Source organism: Acanthisitta chloris, unplaced genomic scaffold (assembly GCF_000695815.1).
Source record: "Acanthisitta chloris isolate BGI_N310 unplaced genomic scaffold, ASM69581v1 scaffold3643, whole genome shotgun sequence".
Classification (NCBI taxonomy): domain Eukaryota; kingdom Metazoa; phylum Chordata; class Aves; order Passeriformes; family Acanthisittidae; genus Acanthisitta; species Acanthisitta chloris.
Genome location: NW_008664164.1, coordinates 4,440 through 25,024, shown reverse-complemented (window position 1 = coordinate 25,024; position 20,585 = coordinate 4,440). Strand labels below are relative to the sequence as shown.

At 39.7% G+C, this 20,585-nt stretch overlaps 1 protein-coding gene across 1 annotated transcript in view; it reads right to left on the bottom strand.

The window, feature by feature from the left end:
- The window catches only part of LIMCH1 (LIM and calponin homology domains 1), a 66,350-nt gene extending 46,071 nt beyond the window's left edge, over window positions 1-20,279 (bottom strand). The window contains exons 1-5 of the mRNA XM_009071212.1: window positions 20,179-20,279; window positions 17,322-17,352; window positions 13,897-14,007; window positions 9,792-9,987; window positions 5,358-5,607 (exon numbers count right to left, since the gene is read on the bottom strand). Of these exons, the coding sequence (XP_009069460.1) occupies window positions 5,358-5,607; window positions 9,792-9,987; window positions 13,897-13,905 (455 nt within the window). The 5' untranslated portion in view covers window positions 13,906-14,007; window positions 17,322-17,352; window positions 20,179-20,279. The remainder of the gene's footprint in view (window positions 1-5,357; window positions 5,608-9,791; window positions 9,988-13,896; window positions 14,008-17,321; window positions 17,353-20,178) is intronic.
- Between the last annotated feature and the right edge of the window lie 306 nt (window positions 20,280-20,585).

Below are 20,585 nucleotides of genomic sequence, written 5' to 3'. Positions count from 1 at the left end.
GCATCCACGCTTATTCCTCCCCTAACTAACCTTCCCTTTCCCCAGACTAAGCTCTCTCTGCCAATGCAGATATGCAGTGACAGCACCAGTAGGTCAATGATACTGACATGCTGGAACATACTGCCATTTGCCTTTGTCAGAAATGCAACTGCTGGTATCAACACAGCCTTGTTGATACTGAAGATTACGACCATAAAGACCCTTGACAGCTGGTGCCCATAAAGATTTAGCTTATTTTAACTTGTAATGGTCAAAACTCTTAAGCAAACTGAAAAGACAGATGGCAAGAGCTAAGTGACTCTCACATTTAAAAGTCATGTGGTATGTATTGGTATTTTAGGAAGTTGGTCAGCAAGTACTTTTCTAGGCATTTGCTCTTTCCTGTAGCACACCTTGCTATACAAAGGGAAAAAGAGGGGATTAAACAGACTGGCATTAAGAAAGCAAATCTAAACAGCTCAGGGATTGCTTTGAGCTTCTCTAATATTTTAAATATTGAGTGCTATAATTAGCTGAGTTTTTTTAATGTTTCAAACTTTTTAAACCCGTGTAAGCCCACTAGACACCACTTATTTAACATCCCCAGCTGCATTTCAAAGTACTGCTCAACAAAGTTGCTGTAGTAACTTATGGGGAAGCCATAAACCATCCCTGACAGTGATTATTCACTAAAAACTGCTGGATTTTTCAGTCTCATGTCCACCAATGCTATCAAAGCTTAAGAGCATCAAATGCAGCATTTCTGAGTGTGCTGTCTTTGGTAACAAAGAAATATTGAATTATAAAATTCAAAAGTGCAACTATGAGTCATTGCAATGAAAAACTTAAAGCTTTTAGTATGTAACTAGACTCCATTAATCAGTTTCTAGGTTGAGAATATTTTCCATTCATTTACATTTTGTTTTGAATGGAATCAGAGATGAGCTGTGACATTTTGGGGTCTCCTGAACCAGTTTGTGATGGTCTCAAAGGTATTTTTAAGGCCAGTTTACCAGAGAGACAGCAAAGACTGTAGATTTAGCTGCAAACCACTCTTGCACACACAGCCTTGGCCCTTGCAGAAAAACCACATAGGTCTATGTTGGTACAGCAGGTGTTTCCAAAGTGTCAGACTGCAGGCATTTGCATGTTTATGCTCTGTCAAGGTACGAGTCCACATCCCTTTTGTAGCAAACACAGCATAAACACATGCTCACATTTCTCCCTTACATTCTCCTCTCTCTCATCTCTTACAAGACACACAATTATTCTCTTTTTAGGGTGTATCCATGAAACTGATCCTTACCCTTCAGTTACAACAGAGTAAATAAGAGACAATGCAAACAATAAGCAAGCAAGGAGGATCACATGTCAATAGAACATGCAATAAAGAGACAACATACTCCTTCAGGAAATGCTTTTTGCCATGCATTTCTACAACATCTAGTTCAATGGAGACCTTTCCCAGAGTCCTAGAATCATCAAGGTTGGAAGAGACCTCTAAGATTATCAAGTCCAACCATTAACCTGACACTCTGCTGCAACCCCTCCACCCTAAACCATATCCTTCAGTGCTAGATTGAGATGCTTCTTAAACACTTCCAGGGATAGTGACTCCACCACCTCCCTGAGCAATGTATTCCAGTGCCTGACCCACCTTAACAGGGAAAATTTTTTTCCTAACATCTACTCTGAATCTCCTCTGTCTCAGCTTATGGCCATTCCATCTAGTCCTCTCACTGCAGGCCTGGCAGGAGAGACCATCCCCCACCTCTCTACAACCTCTGTCAGGTAGTTATAGAGAGCATTGAGTTCACCCCTGAGCTGCCTCTTCTCAAGGCTGAACAAACCTAATTCCCTCAGCCACTTCTCATCTGACACGTGTTCTAGACCTTTCACAAGCCTCACTGCCCTTTGCTGGACTCACTCCAGCATCACCATGTCCTTTCTAAAGTGAGGGGCCCAAAACTGAACACAGTCCTCCAGGTGTGGCCTCACCAATGCCGAGTACAGGGGGATGATCACTTCCAGGACCAGCACTTTGCCTTACTGAACCTCAAGGAGTTGTCCTCAGCCCATTGATCAAGTCAGTTCAGTTCTCTGTAGAGCTTTCCTACCCTCAGACAGATTGATACTCCCACCCACATCCAGCCAGTTTTTTACCCATCGAAGAGTCCACCCATCCAAGCTGTGAGCAGTCAGTTTTTCTAGAATTATGCTGTGGGAGACAGTGTCAAATGCTACATGCTACAGCAATGGAGATAAGTACTTAGGCTCCAAACAAAAAAATACGGTTGCATACAAGTTCAAATCCTTCCTGTTCAGGACCCAGAAAGGTCCCCTACTGAGTTTTAGCCTTAGGAACAATTAGATGCCTTGTAGAACTCAAAAGTCACAGTGGGTGTCCTCCAGAGGTCAACATGTTGAGAGGAAAGAGCCTGTAAACAACTCAGAGGAACTGGAAGAAAATTGACAACCTTAGGTGAAAAAAAGACATAGATAGGGAATAGGGAATAAGAGGGGTGAAAGAAAAAATATCAGAATACAGAAACAAGAGAGATGAGAACTACTCAGTGCCATTAGTATATGAAAATTTGAACTTGATGCCAAGAAGAGAGAAAAAATTGAGAGGTTTAAAGAACAGGGAAGGATAAGACGACATTAAGAAAAATGATTAAATGTTCCCCTGTATCCTTAAGTGTCACTATTGAATTCTTCCCTTCTCCTCACCCACTGTTCTTCCACTTACACATACTTTTCCTTACAGACCTCTGCTCCACTGCCTTTTCTGCTGCATCTTCCTACAATCCTCAGAAACAGGCTCCTACTTCACTATGGTGAAGCTTGGGTTACAAAGCTCTGCTCTTTGACCCTTATCTGGGACAGAAAACCATCAACTCCTCATTCTTCCAACTGCCAGATTCCACAAGTTGCTTCCACTGAGAGCAAAGAAAAAAACCAACTTGTTATTTCTTCTCCCTTCTCCTTCAGCCCTGTTAGGACAACAGATTGTCCAAGGAAAAGAGGAGACCTGATTTCCTGCCAAAGAATCACACATTTGATCACATGAGCTTCTTTTGTGAACATCAAGCCAGTAAATCAAGCACAGGGTTGGAAAAGGGACTCTCAATGTGGTGAGCATTGTCCAAATGCAAACAGAGCTATTTGCTGTGCACTGCACAGCTGAACACAAGCTATCACTACATTTTACTACATTACTACCATTAACACTACAGCCTTGGACTCAGAACAGGATTATGTTAATATCCCACTGGTTTATGGATTCTCAATTAACTAGCATATTAATTGAGGCTGAAGGACTAATTTAAGATGGACAGTTTATCTTCATTAGTATCCGGCTTTGATAAAAGTAGTACTCCACAGCCACAAACACTGGTTCAGTACAGCCTGCTAACAGTGAAGCAGACCTGAGAAGAGGACATATGACAGCATATAAACCATGAGTGTTTCCTCTGCATACAGCACATCTGTGTGTGGCTGCAGACAAGCTTTGCTGTATCTATGAATAAGCTGTACCACATAAGAGCTGTATGTTTTACTATTACATTTCAAAGCACAGACTGTAGATCAGCATCTGCTAAACTATTCACTGTCAAGATTTCACTCCACAATCCAAAACAAAACGTTTTGGATGGAGAAGATTTGGACACTTACCCTATAGCCAAACCATTCTGATCATTTATAAGTGCCTACTCTTCTGACATGTTGGCTAAAACTCTGCTTTGCAGGTCATCCCCATGAGTAGAAGAGAATTTTCATGAGGATCTGATATCAGATGTTGGAAAGGCACAGGCAGTGAGCCTAGCCATCATTCAGCTCTCAAGTTGAAGAACAGGAAATAAACGAATTGAACAACATCCAAAAATAAGTAACACAGGTAATAAGTGAGTAACTACTGATGTTCCATGCCAAAGTCAGTCAAATTCTGACTGCAGAGCTATGTCTGTGTGCTTTAACTGGTACATGTGTTAACAAGCACTGTACTTTTATAGTTCCTGCCATTAAAAATAAATGTATCATTTATTAACACAGCTAAAAATATTAACTACCTAGTAAGTTTGGTTCAGTAAACTAAACCATCCCGCCAGCAACAAATAAATTCCTGAAACTTTTGCCTAAACAAGGCATTTTTAATACACATTTATATCTTTTAATTAAATACAAGAAAGCATTAGGAGGAAGGTAAGAAGTGGTTTGTGTAGTAGTTTTCCTGCAGTTCAATTACATTAAGTTGTAAGGTGATTCAATTTCTCAACACAAACACAGTTAGCATCATACAACTCTGCAATCCACAACTGCCACATTACAAACTTTTTCAGACCATACCTTCACTAGCAATTGTGAGTGCTTAGCAGACTGGATTTTTGTTAGGAGACATGAAATCGCAGCGGATCAAGGAAGCCCAAACTTCAGCCAATCCTAGAAATGTGAAACGTGCACCATTTCCCACACTGTGGGCTAACCTGCCATAGCGCTGGGCTGCTGACATGACCTTAATGCCAGCTTCTTCCAGTCTTCTTAACTTCCTCATCTCTTCTGCATCTTTCTCCTTGGGTGCTGACGTTTCTTTTGTGCTACATGAAGGAGACTGATCTATGGAGTTTTCTTTGCTTTGATCCAAACCTAATTGATTTTTAAGGCAGCTTGCCTCAGGAGCGACTGAGCCCACTTCCTCCTTTTCACACAGTCCTGATGTGTCATTCTGTTCTTCTTCTATGGTTTCAGGGTGGGGTTTGCTATTGAATTATACAAGGTAGTTTAATGTAGGCTGTGCCTAAAACATAAACACTTAGAAGAACATTTTGTTGATATCAAGGCGCCAAAGGATGAATTCTGATGAATAATCAGGGAAGATTATACTCTTTAATGGAAATTGCTTGTTAGGCCAAATCAAAAACCAGCATACAGAAACACAGTCACAGCTATACAAACCATACTGTGTATAGAATACAATGTACAGATGAAATGATTTTACAAAAATATTACCTATTTTGATTGAACACATCAAATATTACTTCTAAGTATCATTTGTCAGTGAGTAACTGCCTTGAGAATTGAGACACATCATTCACAACAACTTTTCCAGCCTTGTGTTTGAGTCAACAAACATCCATGGTACTTACATTATCAAACATCTTGTCAAACACAAACTATACACTGCACTGTATGGTAAATAATGACATCCAGACAATGATTTTCCACTCATTGCTTTCCTACTACCTTCACCAATTGCTACAAAGAAGGTATCACTACTGCATCATCAGGAGATTTATTACAGCTTGTTAAAAGAATGAAAATCGAACAAGTGTTAAAGCCTCAGCACTGAGGAAGGGAGAAGCTGGACAGGCCAGTCTTACCTGAAAGGTCTGTCTCCTAGTGGAGAAGTTGCTGTGCTCCAGCTCTTTCTGTACTCTTCCTGTTCAGCTTTCTTTTTCCGAAGTGGAGCAGGTACATAGAAAGTCTGATTACTCTTGTTTGGGAGGTACTGGTTAAAAGGCACAGCTGATTTAGGTTCACCATGTGAGGTCCTCCTTGCCAACATATCATCTTTTTTTACATCTGGCATTTTTCTGTGTGGCAGGTCAGTTTCCGAGTCACTTCCTCTCCCTAGTGAGGAAGAAGAAAAAAAAATCCTCCTATTTTCACGTTCGTCCAGTAATTAAGGTTTTGTAAAAATTATAAATCAGCGAAAACACCACCAGAAAGTTACATTTTGCCACTTTACCTGTACTTGTATTTTAAAATCAGTCACTGAAGGTAATGGCAATAACATCTAAACACTTTTTTGCATCAATCCCTGAAAATCTCATTTTCAGCCACAGGTCACAAAAAACCTTTGGGATCAGACCAAGTCAGATTTGTCAATCACACAGGACAGACACACAGGCTTACCTGACTAAAGCCCAAGTGACTCCTAGTTGTACATATGGGTACAGCTGACCTGATTCCCACTCTTGAACCCAGACTTCTATGTGCCTACACAAGCTCAGGCAAAAAAAGGGCTGCATGCTGTATAGCTAGGGAATGGCAGGAATGTGTCTGCATCTCTACACACATATTAATGTGGCAATTTGAATGCACACAGCATCAGCTTTGGTCAAGATCTGAGAACAGCATCAGCTGCTATAAATCAGATGACTTGGATGATCTCTCTCCAGTCTCTATCAGTTGCCTGGTCAACCAGTCTAGCACACTGCAAAACAGACAGACTTGATCCCCAGATGGAAAGGTGCAAGGACAGAGGGAGGGAATCTCAGAATTTAGAGGTTAGATCAGTACAGCAAAGACTGAAAAATACTTGCTGGCAAAAAAAAGAAATAAGGTGAGGGAGAAAAAGACAGAGTTACATAGAATAAGACATGAGATAACAGAACTGGGTGACAACTTGATTTTGTTCAAATGAACTAAGCTTCCTGATATTTATAACCCATTTAAAACACTGAATCTTAGGCAAGACTGTTCCAGCTTGAAAACTGAACTCCCAAATGGGAGGAAGAATACCCTAAGGAGCATTTGCAGTGTGGAACTGCCCTCATAGCTATGAAAACAGTTCTCTCCCAGCAGTGTAACATCATCACAGGTCCTGGTTTGAAGCGTGAAATGGAACATGTTCAGTGATTTGTCCCACCAGCATTCTTATCTTCTCTTCTCTTTGGAGTGTTGGATGCCTCTGGTCCTTTGCAACACTTGCATATGCAATAGCTGCTCCCCTTTTAGGGGTCAGGGGAAGCCACCCAGTTTGTGTCTTCTTGCTAATTCAACTCACTAGTAAATTACTAGCTAATTCACTGAGCTACCTAATGAACAACTGAAAACAATGTAGTCATAAAAATCACAAGTAGCTTGTGTATAATTCAAAGTGGGGGAAGGAAAAGAGGTCAAAATATGCCAGGAATGTTATTTGCAAAGAGCTTTTGCAGCAGATTGAGTTATTCATCGTTGGCTTGGAGAGAGACGAAGAAGAGTGAAAGGGAACAGTAAGAACAGACATGACACAATGGAAATGAGCTAGTTAGACAGAAACCACATGCACTTTTTTGCCAGTAATCTTTTGCTTGAACAATTTTTGTGAAGAATTTATGATAACTAGCACCATGATTCATAACCTGAGTCTATGCCTAAAAAAAAAGTGGAGATACAACCACAGAATCATGGATGTCCAAGGATAGCTGAGGTTTGAAGGGCTGTAGTACCATTAGACTGAGCAGGGCACAGAGTAACTAAAACAAAATAAATAGATCCCTTACTGCTATTTGCTATTCTGTTTGCTCTTGACTTTGTTCTGGTGTCTATTTTTATATCACATGAAAATCAGTCTTGAACTAGCAAACAAAAATGCTGGAATAGATAACCACAGTAGCAGAGGAATTAGAACATATTCCTCTCCCTCACTACTGATGTGCCTACTAGCATCCCCAAGTTGAGTACTTCAAAGACAAACAGCTTCTTTAATTATTCATATTTTACTCAAGAAATTACTTTCAGCTCAAATTTGCAAAAAAAAGCACTTGAAGCTAAAGAACCAAATGGAAGCTGCAGCTGTGCTCTACATTTATAACCTTAACTTTGTTGTTCTGCATTTCCAAGTAGAAGCAGCAGCAGTTTCCACAACCAGTAATGAGCAGTTATACACCACAGAAAGGCACAGATCCTTTGTACAAGGATCCATGCACAATTGCTGGCCAAACAGAGGATTTTATTCATTGGAAACTCTAAAGGCAGGTCAAACTACATCTCTGATGTGTTTTAAACAAACTGTTCTACTCTACTCCTGGTTTTGTTAGCTTTTTTGCCAAGGGACAGAGTCTGCATAGGACACCAGAGCAGCTCCTCAACGGTGAGACTAATCACAAATGGCATTTGTGAAGGTCATATTACTTACTGTTTCCACCTGAACTAATCATCACCTTAGGATCACCTAAATGATCTCCATCAGTTTTTATTTTTTTTCTTCTAGGAGTGAAAAGAATCATAGTTTTAGCTCACTAGAGATCACTGAGTCCAACATACATTATTTCTATCAAAAACCATATGCAGCTGAGTGAAACATTGGCCTGCTGGGGCCACAGGAAGAGGTTCAACAGAAAAGAGGTCAGCCAAGCTACACCTCACCTGCAACTGTTGAAGGAGATAGCTGTGGAGTTATGGCAGCAACAAGCAGGGAAAATGTGACATATTAGAAAGTGCTGGCTGGACAAGTCACACATGTGCACACAGCATCTGCACACACCCTGGATATGGTTAAAGACTGATTTTTAAGAACACATTTTGTATGCTTTCATCTTATTTTGTGTTTGTTACAGTTTCAAGAATGTGACAAGATACTATGCTTTAGCTGTGGCAAACAATCACAAAACCTTTCTAGAATCTGCTAATACGGCAGAAATTGTTAGGAAGCAGCTACAGGACATATGTAACTGGTTGCCCATCAGCTCCAGGTAAGCAGGGACACTGGACACCCCCCGAACATCCAGGACAGAATAACACTTCTTGATTAGGATGTGTGAGGTGCTCCTATTTGCCAACACCACACTTTCGTGGTGCCTCATTTGGGAAGGCAAAAAAAACCCATTTTATAATGTAGAGCCAGTGCTCTGCTCAGTGTCTGAGGCTGTTTCAGGGAATCAGCCCCAGCAGCTGGTTCTGGATGGTCAACCAGTAACAGTCCAAGTACCACAAGCCACTTAGAACAGCAGAGCTAATCTTAGCCTTGATTTTCCCACAACGCTTTCATAATTCTGCTGTGGTACCAGCTCTCCCTGCCAGCTTTTCAGTTCTAAGGAGTTCACCATGACTTCAGGAAATCTCTCATGTGTCGGGTTATGATTAGCACCAGCTTCTTTCACACTGCCAAAAGCAGTATGAACATCTGGTTCCTACCAAGAAGTCTTTCTGCCTTTCCTTTTTTTATTAAATAAGTAACATCACTAAGGAGAAGCGATTCATGTGTGCAACATAACTTCATCTCATGATGAAATCTGACTTATTCATCCATTCATCAGGAATGCAACCACACAGAGGGAGCCTCAATCACTCATCCTTTTGTCCTGAACTAGAATCCTGCTTGTGACAGGTAATTTAAGTGCATGCCCCACACCTGCCCCTAGCAAATCCTTCCTCATCCCATGTGCTGTGTTTACAAGCCTCTGGAAACCTCTGGGAATCAGAAAAGAAAGGCAGAGAAGCTGCACTCCTTCTGTACACCTAGAGCTGCGTGTCCTTACTCAAATGTGTACGAAGATGGCCACAGCTTTGAAGCTGGGAGTTCTTAATGACCCAATTTTATAAATACCATGAAAACAAATACGACACTTGGTAGTGTCGTACATAGGATTTCAAAACTCTGCCAAGTATCAGATACTCCCAAGATATTTCTATGTCATTTATCTGTTCAGGGTTTAGTTATGCACACATTTTATTCACTTCACCATTCTTCTTGTTCCTGCAATTTTGTTTCTTGCTCCAGCTTAGTTTCTAAGTTAAAATGAGTCTGCATATCCTCTTACACCTTAACCGAGAAAAGCACTCTTCCCATCATAAAATAACACTGCAATGATGTAACTCATTTCCTAATGCTATGCTACCCTAACTGAGACAGACTTGAGGTAAGTTGTTGGCAAAGTCATCTATCTACACCTCAGGGAGCTCAAAGCAGCATCCACAGAAAAGTTCTCCCACCGGATTAGCCCAACTCAGAGGCTGTGTCCACCTTCCGAACGGCACATTTCCTCCAGAAACATCACCTCTCTATCACAACGCTGTGCATGTGCTGCACTGTGACTGGTACTCACCATCACTGCTCCCTCTGAGCACTACATCTGGAGATGGGGTTTGCTGCGAGCGGGAGCCGAAGGAGTCCAGACTGTCAAAGGAATCATCTCTGCCGTGGCGAGGGGGGGAGAGGGAATCGCTGCGTTCGGAGTCCCAGCAGTCTATGTAGCCACTGTCACGAATGCTGCGCTTTGGGCTCTCAATATCCTCCGTTTCCTACATGGAAATACAGCAGGAACCTCTTCATAAAGAAAGCACTGACACACTCATGAGATCCATTACACATCAGACAGCAAAGCATCTTCCCGAACACTAATAATCTCCTCCCCGAGAGTTTCCTTGATTTCTTCCCTTCCAAACAAAAGTGCAAGCCTGCAATAAACCCCAATTGTACGCTGATTAAGAAGAAGCTACACTCATTAGATTAGTACAATGAACTGAGAAAAAGTTCCAATAGGCCAGTTAATAAACCGATCCAAACTGAAAGCAACCTGAAACTCGACTTGTCGTCCACAGTCCATAGCACAGGCAAAGGCACTACAATTTTAACATCATGCCTGCATCAGGTTTAAGTCTGCTGCTTTCCAAAAGTTCCCCCCCTCCCCTTGCCCATCTATTGTATCTGGCTGGAACACCAGCAGACAGCATTTGTTGTTGCTGTTTCAGCTCGGCAAAATAATAAAGCAGTGTGTCCCAGCCTCCCTCTACCTTGAAGAGAAATTCCTGTTATGAAAGAGGGATGTCTTTCTCAAGCAATCAGCAATGAAAAATATGCAAAATGCTTTTCCCGATGCCTCAGAAGAATTCAGTTGTGCTCTTTACTCTTTGCCAGCTCCTGGCTCTGGGGGATATGAAAGCACTTGTAGCTGACCCACATGTTCAGAGCAGGGAGAACAATGGTTGTCTTTGACAGCCCTGTGATTATAAATTCTTTCCAGTGCAAGCAGCACATACTAAAACACTGAAACTCCAGCAGAGGGAAAGGTCAATAGAAGCCATCCTCACCCTTGCATTATAATAAATCCCTTGTTTTAGAGAGTGTCTTAATATTAATTACAATCACACAGGCTGAGAAAAAACCAAAAATAACTAAGTTTATTCAAAGATAAATCTGTTTTCTTCTCCCCCGACAGTAAGTGAAGTCAAAGATGTGGGTGCCATTATCAGACTGACATTTTGTGACCCAAAGAGGCTGGAATGTGATTTTTTTTTTTCTCCAGAAGCATTTGAATATTAATTCCTAATTAAGAAGCACCCCCTGCTTAACACTAGCTGAAGCACAATGGTTATGTTGATCACAGCCTCCACTGTCCCTGACTGCTAACTAAGGTTTTACCCATCACTGCTATCACCAATGAGAAGATGAATAAGGAACATCCCAGTATGCTATGGCAGGCCACCTCCACAAGAAACTGGGTTTGCTGGGAGAGAAATGCAGGGAGGAGAGTCCTACAGTAATACACCAATGCTTCTGTGCTGAAAAAGAGGGAGGCTTGAAGCGAGACTGAGAGATCCGACCCAACGTCCTGCAGACTTTTCAGGAAGAAGGCTTAATTAGTGCCACTCACTACTAATCTGCCAAAATACCACATTAAGGGCAGCGGCAAAGGTCGCCTAAGGCCAAGCTAAACTGTGGTAATGCCATTAAGTAACCTCACTGCAAATAGAAGTGAAAATATTTTCCAGAAACAAACAAAAAGCATCTAACAAAGTTGCAATTGAATTCTACGTAATTTCCTTCCCCAGTTCCCCTTAGTGAACTAAAATGCTGATAGAAACATTAGGCAACAAAAATCTGTCGCCCTGAATTCTTCATGAGCTACACACAGCCAAGAACAAACCTAAAAATCCTATCAAAATCCTGTTTGTGACATGATCCAAAAATCTTTTTTAAAAATCCAAATTCTGTAAATCTGCTCATCCGTTCAGACCAATCAGCTATTCTCAACCTTTAGGCACACTTCCATTTTCCTAAACTCCCGTATTTGAATGACACAGAGCTGCTCAGCAGCTACAGGGACATAAACCCAGGCAAACAGGCCCATCCTGCATTCACTATCTCCCGGAGTTTGAAAACACTCCAATTGTGAACTAATGAGTTCTGCAGACTCAAAGGCCTGTTGATGTTAATTTTGCATGCTGCTCACTAGGAATTAGGAGGCAGGCACCAGGACAGGATCCTAGACTTCTGTAAACATGCTCTTTACAGCCTTGTCCTTGGCAAAGATTGTCCCAACACAATGCTGTCACACAGACGGGTACTTGTCCTGCCTTGAACAAACGTCATCTCCCAAGTGCTATCAGTGGGGAAGTGGTTATCTGGGGGACTGATAACACCATAACATGACACGAAACAGCACATGAGTCTTTCATATTATCCAATTAAAAACACAGTATGGCACCAAGTGGCAGTAACTGTGGGACTGCTAAATATAAGATGTGTTTCTCCAGCAAGTTCTACCCACCAAATATAATCAAAAAAGCTTTGTCATTGGAAATTTCTAGAAGAAATTTCTAAAGGAGAATGAGTACTCAAACAGTCAATGAAATTAAAAACAGAGTAGCACAAAAAAAATTAGGAATGAATAGTCCTTTCAGTATGAGAAGTAGAAAAGGATGAGTCTGAGACAATTTACCAAGCTAGTGTTTTTTGATTTGCTTGTTAAAAAAGAAGGGCAGAGAGGATTTACAACAGAGAAACTAAACCAGACTGAATTTATGGTCGATTTAGTTATTAAATTCCCTGGAAAAAATGCCAGTAGAGAATTTGATAAAGTGCCTTTTCATCACTCAAGCTCAGCTATAAAGAACATCAGAGTGCTGCACAGCATGATTAACATGTTCTATTTTACAACCAAATCCTCTTCAAATGCAGGAACAGACAAGCCAACAATTGCCAGTGGGAAATACTGCAGGGTACAGGAGTAGGGAGGGGATGTCAAAATAAGTCACCAGTGGCCCACATAACAGCATCACCTAAGCAAGACCTTTCAGGACTGCAAAGTGCTCTCTGCATACATTAAAGGAACATACAGCTTTCAGCTTTCATGAGATTTCTACTCTGCTCCTAGCGCCAACATCTGCAACAAATCAAGTCCCAGGCTCTTGCTTTTGTCCTTGATCCACTGTGCTCCCAGTCAGATGCCCCATGACCATCAGCTCCCTGGAGAATGCTGCCTTTTGTCCCCAGCCTACTTCATCCCACAAAAGGGTTGAAGGTAGGACCTCCAAAATGCTCTGATGATTAGTTTCATGGGTAAACATCACCTGGAAAAAGAGGAGCCTCATGCTGCAAGATTAAACAAAAAAATAAACCATGATACCATCCAGTACTAACACTATAATGACTTGCACTTCAGCAATTTTTCTGTGCTAGCTCTATTGTCTAGCTGGTTTTTTACCTTTCAGACTCTTTGGAGTGCTAACTGCTCCTTCCCTGCATCTTTTGTTTGGAAATAATTCAGTCATTAACTTAATTTCCTTATTGTCAAGGTTCAGGGCATGCTGCAATGCTCAACCAAAAGCCCTCAAACCACCCTACAACAATCACAGCTTTTCCTTTCCATCAAAGCTCAGCTCATCATAAACCACCAAATATGATTTCAGCCAGAATTTAGAGCCAGGCAAAACAGATTTATCATAACTATGCCCTTGGTGAAACACAATCTCCTCTTCCTCCGCTTCAGCTCTATTTAGATACTTCGGTTTGATGCTTTATGTTGCAACATAAAATCACACAAGCTGCCCACAAGACTGTTTTAAAGAAGAAAAAACTCTGCTCTTCTGAGTCCTACCATCTTACTTCTGAGTCTCAGCTCTTCTAGCTGAAACTTGGTGTCATAAATGAAAACAATTCAAACCCAAACATATACAAATTAAGATGACAGAGCCACATGACAAATTTAAAACCCAGTTTGCAATCACTTGCTGCATCACTGATATCACCACAAAGCTGCCAAACAAAGTGGTTTTCATGGCTTGGTAGAGTCAGAAACATTTTTGAAAGAGGTAGGGGTTTACTAAGCAATTCGTATTCACTTCTCTCAGATTTAGCAACAAACCAGTTATTTATGGGAGCAATAATTTGAAATACATTGCCATTCCCAAAACATAACTAAAAGGTACCTTTCTCATTTGTGCCAGGAAACCTTCAAACTCCTTCAGGTTCAGGGTTGATCCACTATAAGATGTGCAGCTGTTTGCAGCTTTCCCTAGCCAATAAATGGTGACTAACACCTGCAGAAGTTAATAAGAATTAATTGATGATGTCTACACAGTCACTTACCTAAATTTACTTCCCCTCAGCATCCCCCATTAATTCTAAACTGCTCAGTGGCCTAAGATTTTGTTACAAATCAGAATTGAAAGGGAAATGTCTGTCAAAGGCTAAACATAAACACAACAGGTAACAATGATAACTTAAACAGCAGTACAGAATATGTAACTTAACACATAATCTCCCTAGTATTTTTAATAAAAATACTAAAACTGTCATGTCTGCCTGGAAAACAAACAGGAAAATATGAATCCCAATAGAAAAACTAGACACACATTTGAAACTGTCTAGAAGACACACAAACATATCTGTAAATACAATAGCAAAAAAAAAATCTCTAAAGAGTACTAATACTTAGTGGTCATTAATTACAGCCGTTAAGACTAAAGAAAGAAACAAAACATCTAAAATGTGTGCCTACCTAAAAACATCTCCAATGTGTGCCTGTAATTTCAAGGACAGAAAAGGGAGTCCTGTTTTTAAACATCTTAATGTAATTAACCAGATGACCCGGGAACATTTACTTCCAGGCTTCTGATAGCTTCCAAAATGCTTAGCCCAAGATTAATCAAAAGCTATGAGCATTAGAGTAGAGTTAGTAATTTCATTCAGGTTCTGACTAGATGCCTCTCCATAAGTCAAGTGTCACTTCAAAACTAGTGTGGGAAAAAGGCCAAGCATTGCTCTTGCAAGTGTTTCTATACCCTTTCATTCCTTTAGGTAGCAAAGAAATATGATCTGACACTGTTGGTGTTGAACTTGTTTTAGGAAAGGAGAAATTAAGATGCTCAAGAGTTAGTAATTTCATTCAGGTTCTGACTAGATGCCTCTCCATAAGTCAAGTGTCACTTCAAAACTAGTGTGGGAAAAAGGCCAAGCATTGCTCTTGCAAGTGTTTCTATACCCTTTCATTCCTTTAGGTAGCAAAGAAATATGATCTGACACTGTTGGTGTTGAACTTGTTTTAGGAAAGGAGAAATTAAGATGCTCAGGATGGTCAAATCCAACACCTCTAAAAACGCTGATATTTATACCATGCAGGGAAATTCTTTCTCTGCATCCACATATGTCTCCACTTAAAGCAATGTCTTTAATAGTACCTGTGCAGCAGCAGTTTGGGCTGCAAACTGATCATCAAAGCAATTCAGTTCAGTGTTTTGCACTGGTTAAAAATGACAAACCATTACCTCAGAACTTAGGGCTATTTCTCATTTAACACCTATTGTTTCAGCATATTCCCTGGCACCGCAAAGTATTTAACTACAGAACAAACAGGAAATATGTTGATGTGCATAAGATGTGCAGCTAATAATAAGTAATAGTTGCCATTTAGTGTATCAAAAAAAGTTACATACATTGAAATATAGCATTTTATGTTTTGATGGGACAGGGGCTATATGTTTCATAATATTTAGTGAAGAAAATAGGACTAGCAGAAATCCCAACGAGGCACTGGGGACAGACATCTGTCAGACTATTCTTCCCTAAAACATACACCCACATTCCTCCAGTGCTTCCTCCTCAGCCACATATGCTAGACTTTTCTCATCAACTTGCTTTAGCATCCTCACTTTTTATTTATCTAAAATCATGCAGCACTGCAGCTGAGGCCCTGCCAGAAAAGGGTAGTGTGTCACACAGATGCTCTGTTTAAAAACAACTGTGGTGCTTAATGCAAAATATATATTTTACATATAAATATAGTTTATATTTTCCTTTTGTTTATAAATAGCATACATGTCATAAAATAACTGAGTAACATTTTAAATAAAGTTCAGAAAATTTCCCCTTAATTTTATAATCAATGAATGAAAGGAGGTGGTTTCACCACTACTGAATTTCTGTCTTGAAACAACCTTTATCTGAGCTGTTTTCCTTCAACCAGCACTATCAACAAATTTATGCAAAAAAAATCTTACAGTATATGTTCTCAAATTAAATGAAAACACTTGCAAATATAGCATTTCTAGCAACCAGGAAACTGTCCAATTCATTTTGCCATTCAGTTCACTAATGAAGGTTGTGGTTTTTTTTTTTTTTTTTTTTTGCCAGCATTTAATTACTTTCTCTCTTCTTCCTTTCTTTATTTGGGGAGGAAAAAAGTAGATAATGTGACATTTGAAAGCAATTCCCACTGGCTGCCAGCCGAGGTTGCAGGATCATGCACCTGGAAAGCATATATTGCTCACAAGCACATTATGGAGAATACTTTGGAAGCTTTACCTCTAAAACAATACATATGTACAAAGATGTTTAGCCAGTGCCCACAAGAGCGCCAAAATACCAAAGCTGAACTCTTCCCCTAAATCTGTGTGCTGGGTGCAGAAGATACTACCCTACTGATGATGGAAAAGACAGGAAATTTGGGGAAGGAGGTGTTTTTGGTGGTTTTTTTCTTTTTTCTTTACCTGCAGTCATGATTATTGGCTTGCAGAGTTATTTGGAAAAGATCTTAGCACTTCCCACCAGTTTGTAGGGATGTAAGCCAAATACAGAATTCAATTTCTACCAGTTTACAGCTGACTAAGGACAGAGACATTAGGAGAAAAACTAACTGAGACCAGCAAAGTTTAGTCATTTTGTTTTCCACTTATCAATCACAGGATCTATTACCATTGCCATTGGTTTAAATTAACAAGAAAGTGAAGTTAAAATGAAAATCATCTTTCTAGGGAACCACTAATTTAATTGGAAGAACAATGACGTAATGATAGTTTTGCCTCATTTTAAATGCTTTGTGCAAATGCAATTTATGCTTATATATTCATGAAGGGTTACAAATGGGTAAATCAGACCATTCCCAGCAAAAAACACACTGGACAGCACAGAAATCACATTATTTATTACTTATCTAAGAAGAGACAAACAGACTCCATTTTATTTCTATTGTAAGGCTGCTTTGCCCCAGCAGCTTTACCTAAATTTCCAGCAGAACCTGGTTAGGTTTGTACTCAGAAGTTACTCTTCAGCAACACTAATCTGCACTCAGTTTCTACTGACATTAATTCTTGCTCAGGCCAAATACAGGATTAATCAGACAAAAAAACCCCAAAACCTCCAAGTGATGTACTTACATTTTTCAGCTTCCTACTATAGTCAATGTTCCTGGTTGCTTACCTAAATTTCCAGCAGAACCTGGTTAGGTTTGTACTCAGAAGTTACTCTTCAGCAACACTAATCTGCACTCAGTTTCTACTGACATTAATTCTTGCTCAGGCCAAATACAGGATTAATCAGACAAAAAAACCCCAAAACCTCCAAGTGATGTACTTACATTTTTCAGCTTCCTACTATAGTCAATGTTCCTGGTTGCCACACAAAAAAAAAAAAAAAAAAAGAAAAAAATCAGAAAGTAGACACTTTCCAAGAGCCTGTATGCAGCAGTTCACGTTTTCCCTAATAAAAGCCTGCAGAATGCTTCTACTGGCTGGAAACACATGAAAGCTAAGAAGATGTAGTTCACACATTCATTTATTCATAACATGGGAGTATTTTGTCACCATTATTTCAATCATTAAATTAGAGTTCTGGAAATACAAAAAGAAAATCTGTTTATAATGGTCCCACAGTAAAGTAGGTCAGTGCCAAAAATATTTCCTTTAAACAGAGTTGCTGATTTCTTAAAAGAAAATAAAGACAGAAGTCCTCACTGCTCAAATATATTCTGCAGTAATCCAACAGTCAGATTCTGCTCTGTGATAAATCATGCAACCCATACACATTCTGGAAGCAATGGAACATTCATAGGAGACATCACCAAATATTGAGGAAATATTGCAGGTGCTTCTGTAGAAACAAATATCACAGAGAACAAAGTAGATGGGTGAAGCAACAAAGATCCTGCCACTTAAAACAGAACCTGCTGTGGAAAATATTTATTTTTTGGATGTATATTTGAGCACTCAGACTGAACATTCGCATCCCCCTCAATTTTTTTTTTCTCCAGTGTTCTGCAAAGGGTGAAAGTTTTATGTTAGAAACAACAAGGCACAACATTTGTACAAACATAAACAACATTTCAAAATTCAGCAAAGAAAGCATTAAAAAGGATGGAGGAAATGTGTAGCACATTCCTGATTGTTTATAATGAAATTGACTTCTGCTATAAGAGTAAGACCACTCCAGCACTAAAGGTTACCTGACAAAACCAAAAATAAACGTATGTAAACCTGTTAGAACAACAAAAGCCTAAATATAGGCAACAGTAAAACAAAGTACTTTGGTAACATCTTTCAAAGCCAAAATTTTGTCCACCCATACCCACACACTAAGAAAAACAGAACAGACCTAGTTTTTTTCTTAATAAAATAACAGTGGAAAAGAGCCTTGTTTAACAAGTCAGGAAGAAATTCTTTACAGCATTAGCTCATAACTTTTATAAGCAGAATGATCCAAAAAATAGATCTAATGCATACCTCAATTAACATCTAGATGAAAAAAAAAAAATGGTTAAAATGTCACCATCTTAATCATGTGCAATAATGCCATTACTCATCCTTCACCACAGAACAAATAATATTATTACCATGTTTAAAGAATAACCCAAGAACCTTCAAAGAGGACAAAAAAACACCTTCATGCTTTGGGAACTAGCTAGAAGACAGTCTTCAACATATTTCTCTACAACAGTCATGGACTTGGCTTGTACACCTCAACTTAGTTACTCAGCGTGAACTTGGACAGTGCTAGAAAAACATTTGGCTCATTTCCACAGCTGCTTTCTCTGAAGAGTTGATGGGGGGAAAAAAATCCATGCCAGTGATGCACTTCACATCTATCTAGCATCATATTCAGTGAAGGGCCAAGCCAGCTCCACAGAGTTTATGATGCCTGGTTGAATCTGGTCACATGCTGGACAGCTCTCCCTGCAGCCCTACCCGAGTCCCAGCCTCTCAACTGCCTCTGCCAAGGGACTCCATCCATCCTCAACCCCAAAAGATCAAGGTTCTTACCAGAAAGACACTTTCTCTCTGGTTTCATACAGAGACTGGAGATAAAAGATTGTTTTGCAAATCTCTCCAGCTACTTACTGTAATGATTTTAGAGGACATCATGAAGAACCTATGACATTGCAGTATTATCAGATTCAGAAGGAAGAGGCCACAAGACTCCCCCTCTCACTGGTATGTACAGGCAAGAAAAACCTTGTATTAGAGTCAGAAACTTGGAAAGGAGCAAAAAATGAGAGAATATTCTGTAAAAAGGAAAGCAGCTGACTGGATTTTCAGAACCTTTGAATATTCCCAGACAGGGCTTGAATACCATGAAAACTTGCCCAGCTTCCATTGCCATAAAGGATTAAAAAAATGCCACTGAAATTTAGTAAATTGTTTCCATATACTTTTCTAAAATGGGTATGTCTGACCAGGATTTCATTAGTGATCTTTTTGGCCACATGAAATGAGGCCATTAAATCAACTCAGCAGCATTTGCTTGTCTGTAGAGCATTAACTTCTTAATATTACACAATAGACCCAAAACTTTCAGGAAAACTTCTAACTAACACCAATTACAAATTTTGTTAATTTTATGCAAGTGCAGGGTAGTCTTGCTTTTGGAAGGTGTGGCTTTGTGGAAAAAGCATCTAAACTGTGGCATTTCCAGTCCATGCAGAGATCCTCAGCCCAAATTTGTTGTGTCTCAACCTATAGCTCTTGCTGGGAAATAAACAGACCATGCTCATGGTCTACACCTCAAACAGTTTGAGAGGCCTATAAATGTCCTCCTACATTGTATCTTCAGAGCAGTTTAATCTGAGATTGCATCTTCAGAGCAGTTTAATTTGAAATAACAGAGCTGTGAGGTTTTTTTCCCCAGACTACAATAGCTCAATAGTTGGACAGACAAAAAAAGAATGTCATCAATTTAGACTCAGGAAAAACCCCAAGTCTCAGAATTTTATTGCTTAACTATAACAGTATTTTAAAAGAACTGTGGTTGATTTCTCTGGGAAAAATAACAGCCACAGATAAAACCTGTTGAATGGAACAATGTATTCTCCCCAGCACTGAAGGTTTCCCAAACCTCAGCTTCCTATTTGCTTTACACAAATGACAGTTCTGTAGCCTCTTTGGTCATCCTAAAGCACCTGAAGCTGTAGCATGCTGATCACAAACTGCTGTTGTACTTACTTGATGGTTACTCTGTTTGATGTGTCCTGCAGATCTCCAGGATCAAAAAGCTGAGATTCTTTCAGTCCCAGCTCCTTGCAGCCTCTTAAGAATAGTATGATATTATCCTGAGAAGAGAAAAAAACCAACCAAACAACAAACTTTTACCTCTACTTCATTGAAAAAAAATCATCTTCCTGAATCAACCTCTCCCTAATTCGGTAACTACTCATGAACAGTCATACCATTAGCTAAAGGAGGAACCAAAGACATTTCCAGTCACATAATTTGAGAAGTCAGTATAAGTTTTGCTTGAAAACCAGGTAAATACCAAAGTTTTTCCTTTCCTTTTTTTCCAAGATATGTAACTACAACAAGCTTGTTGACTTTCCTCTTTTCAAACCCAGATGTTGGCAACCTTCTTCGAG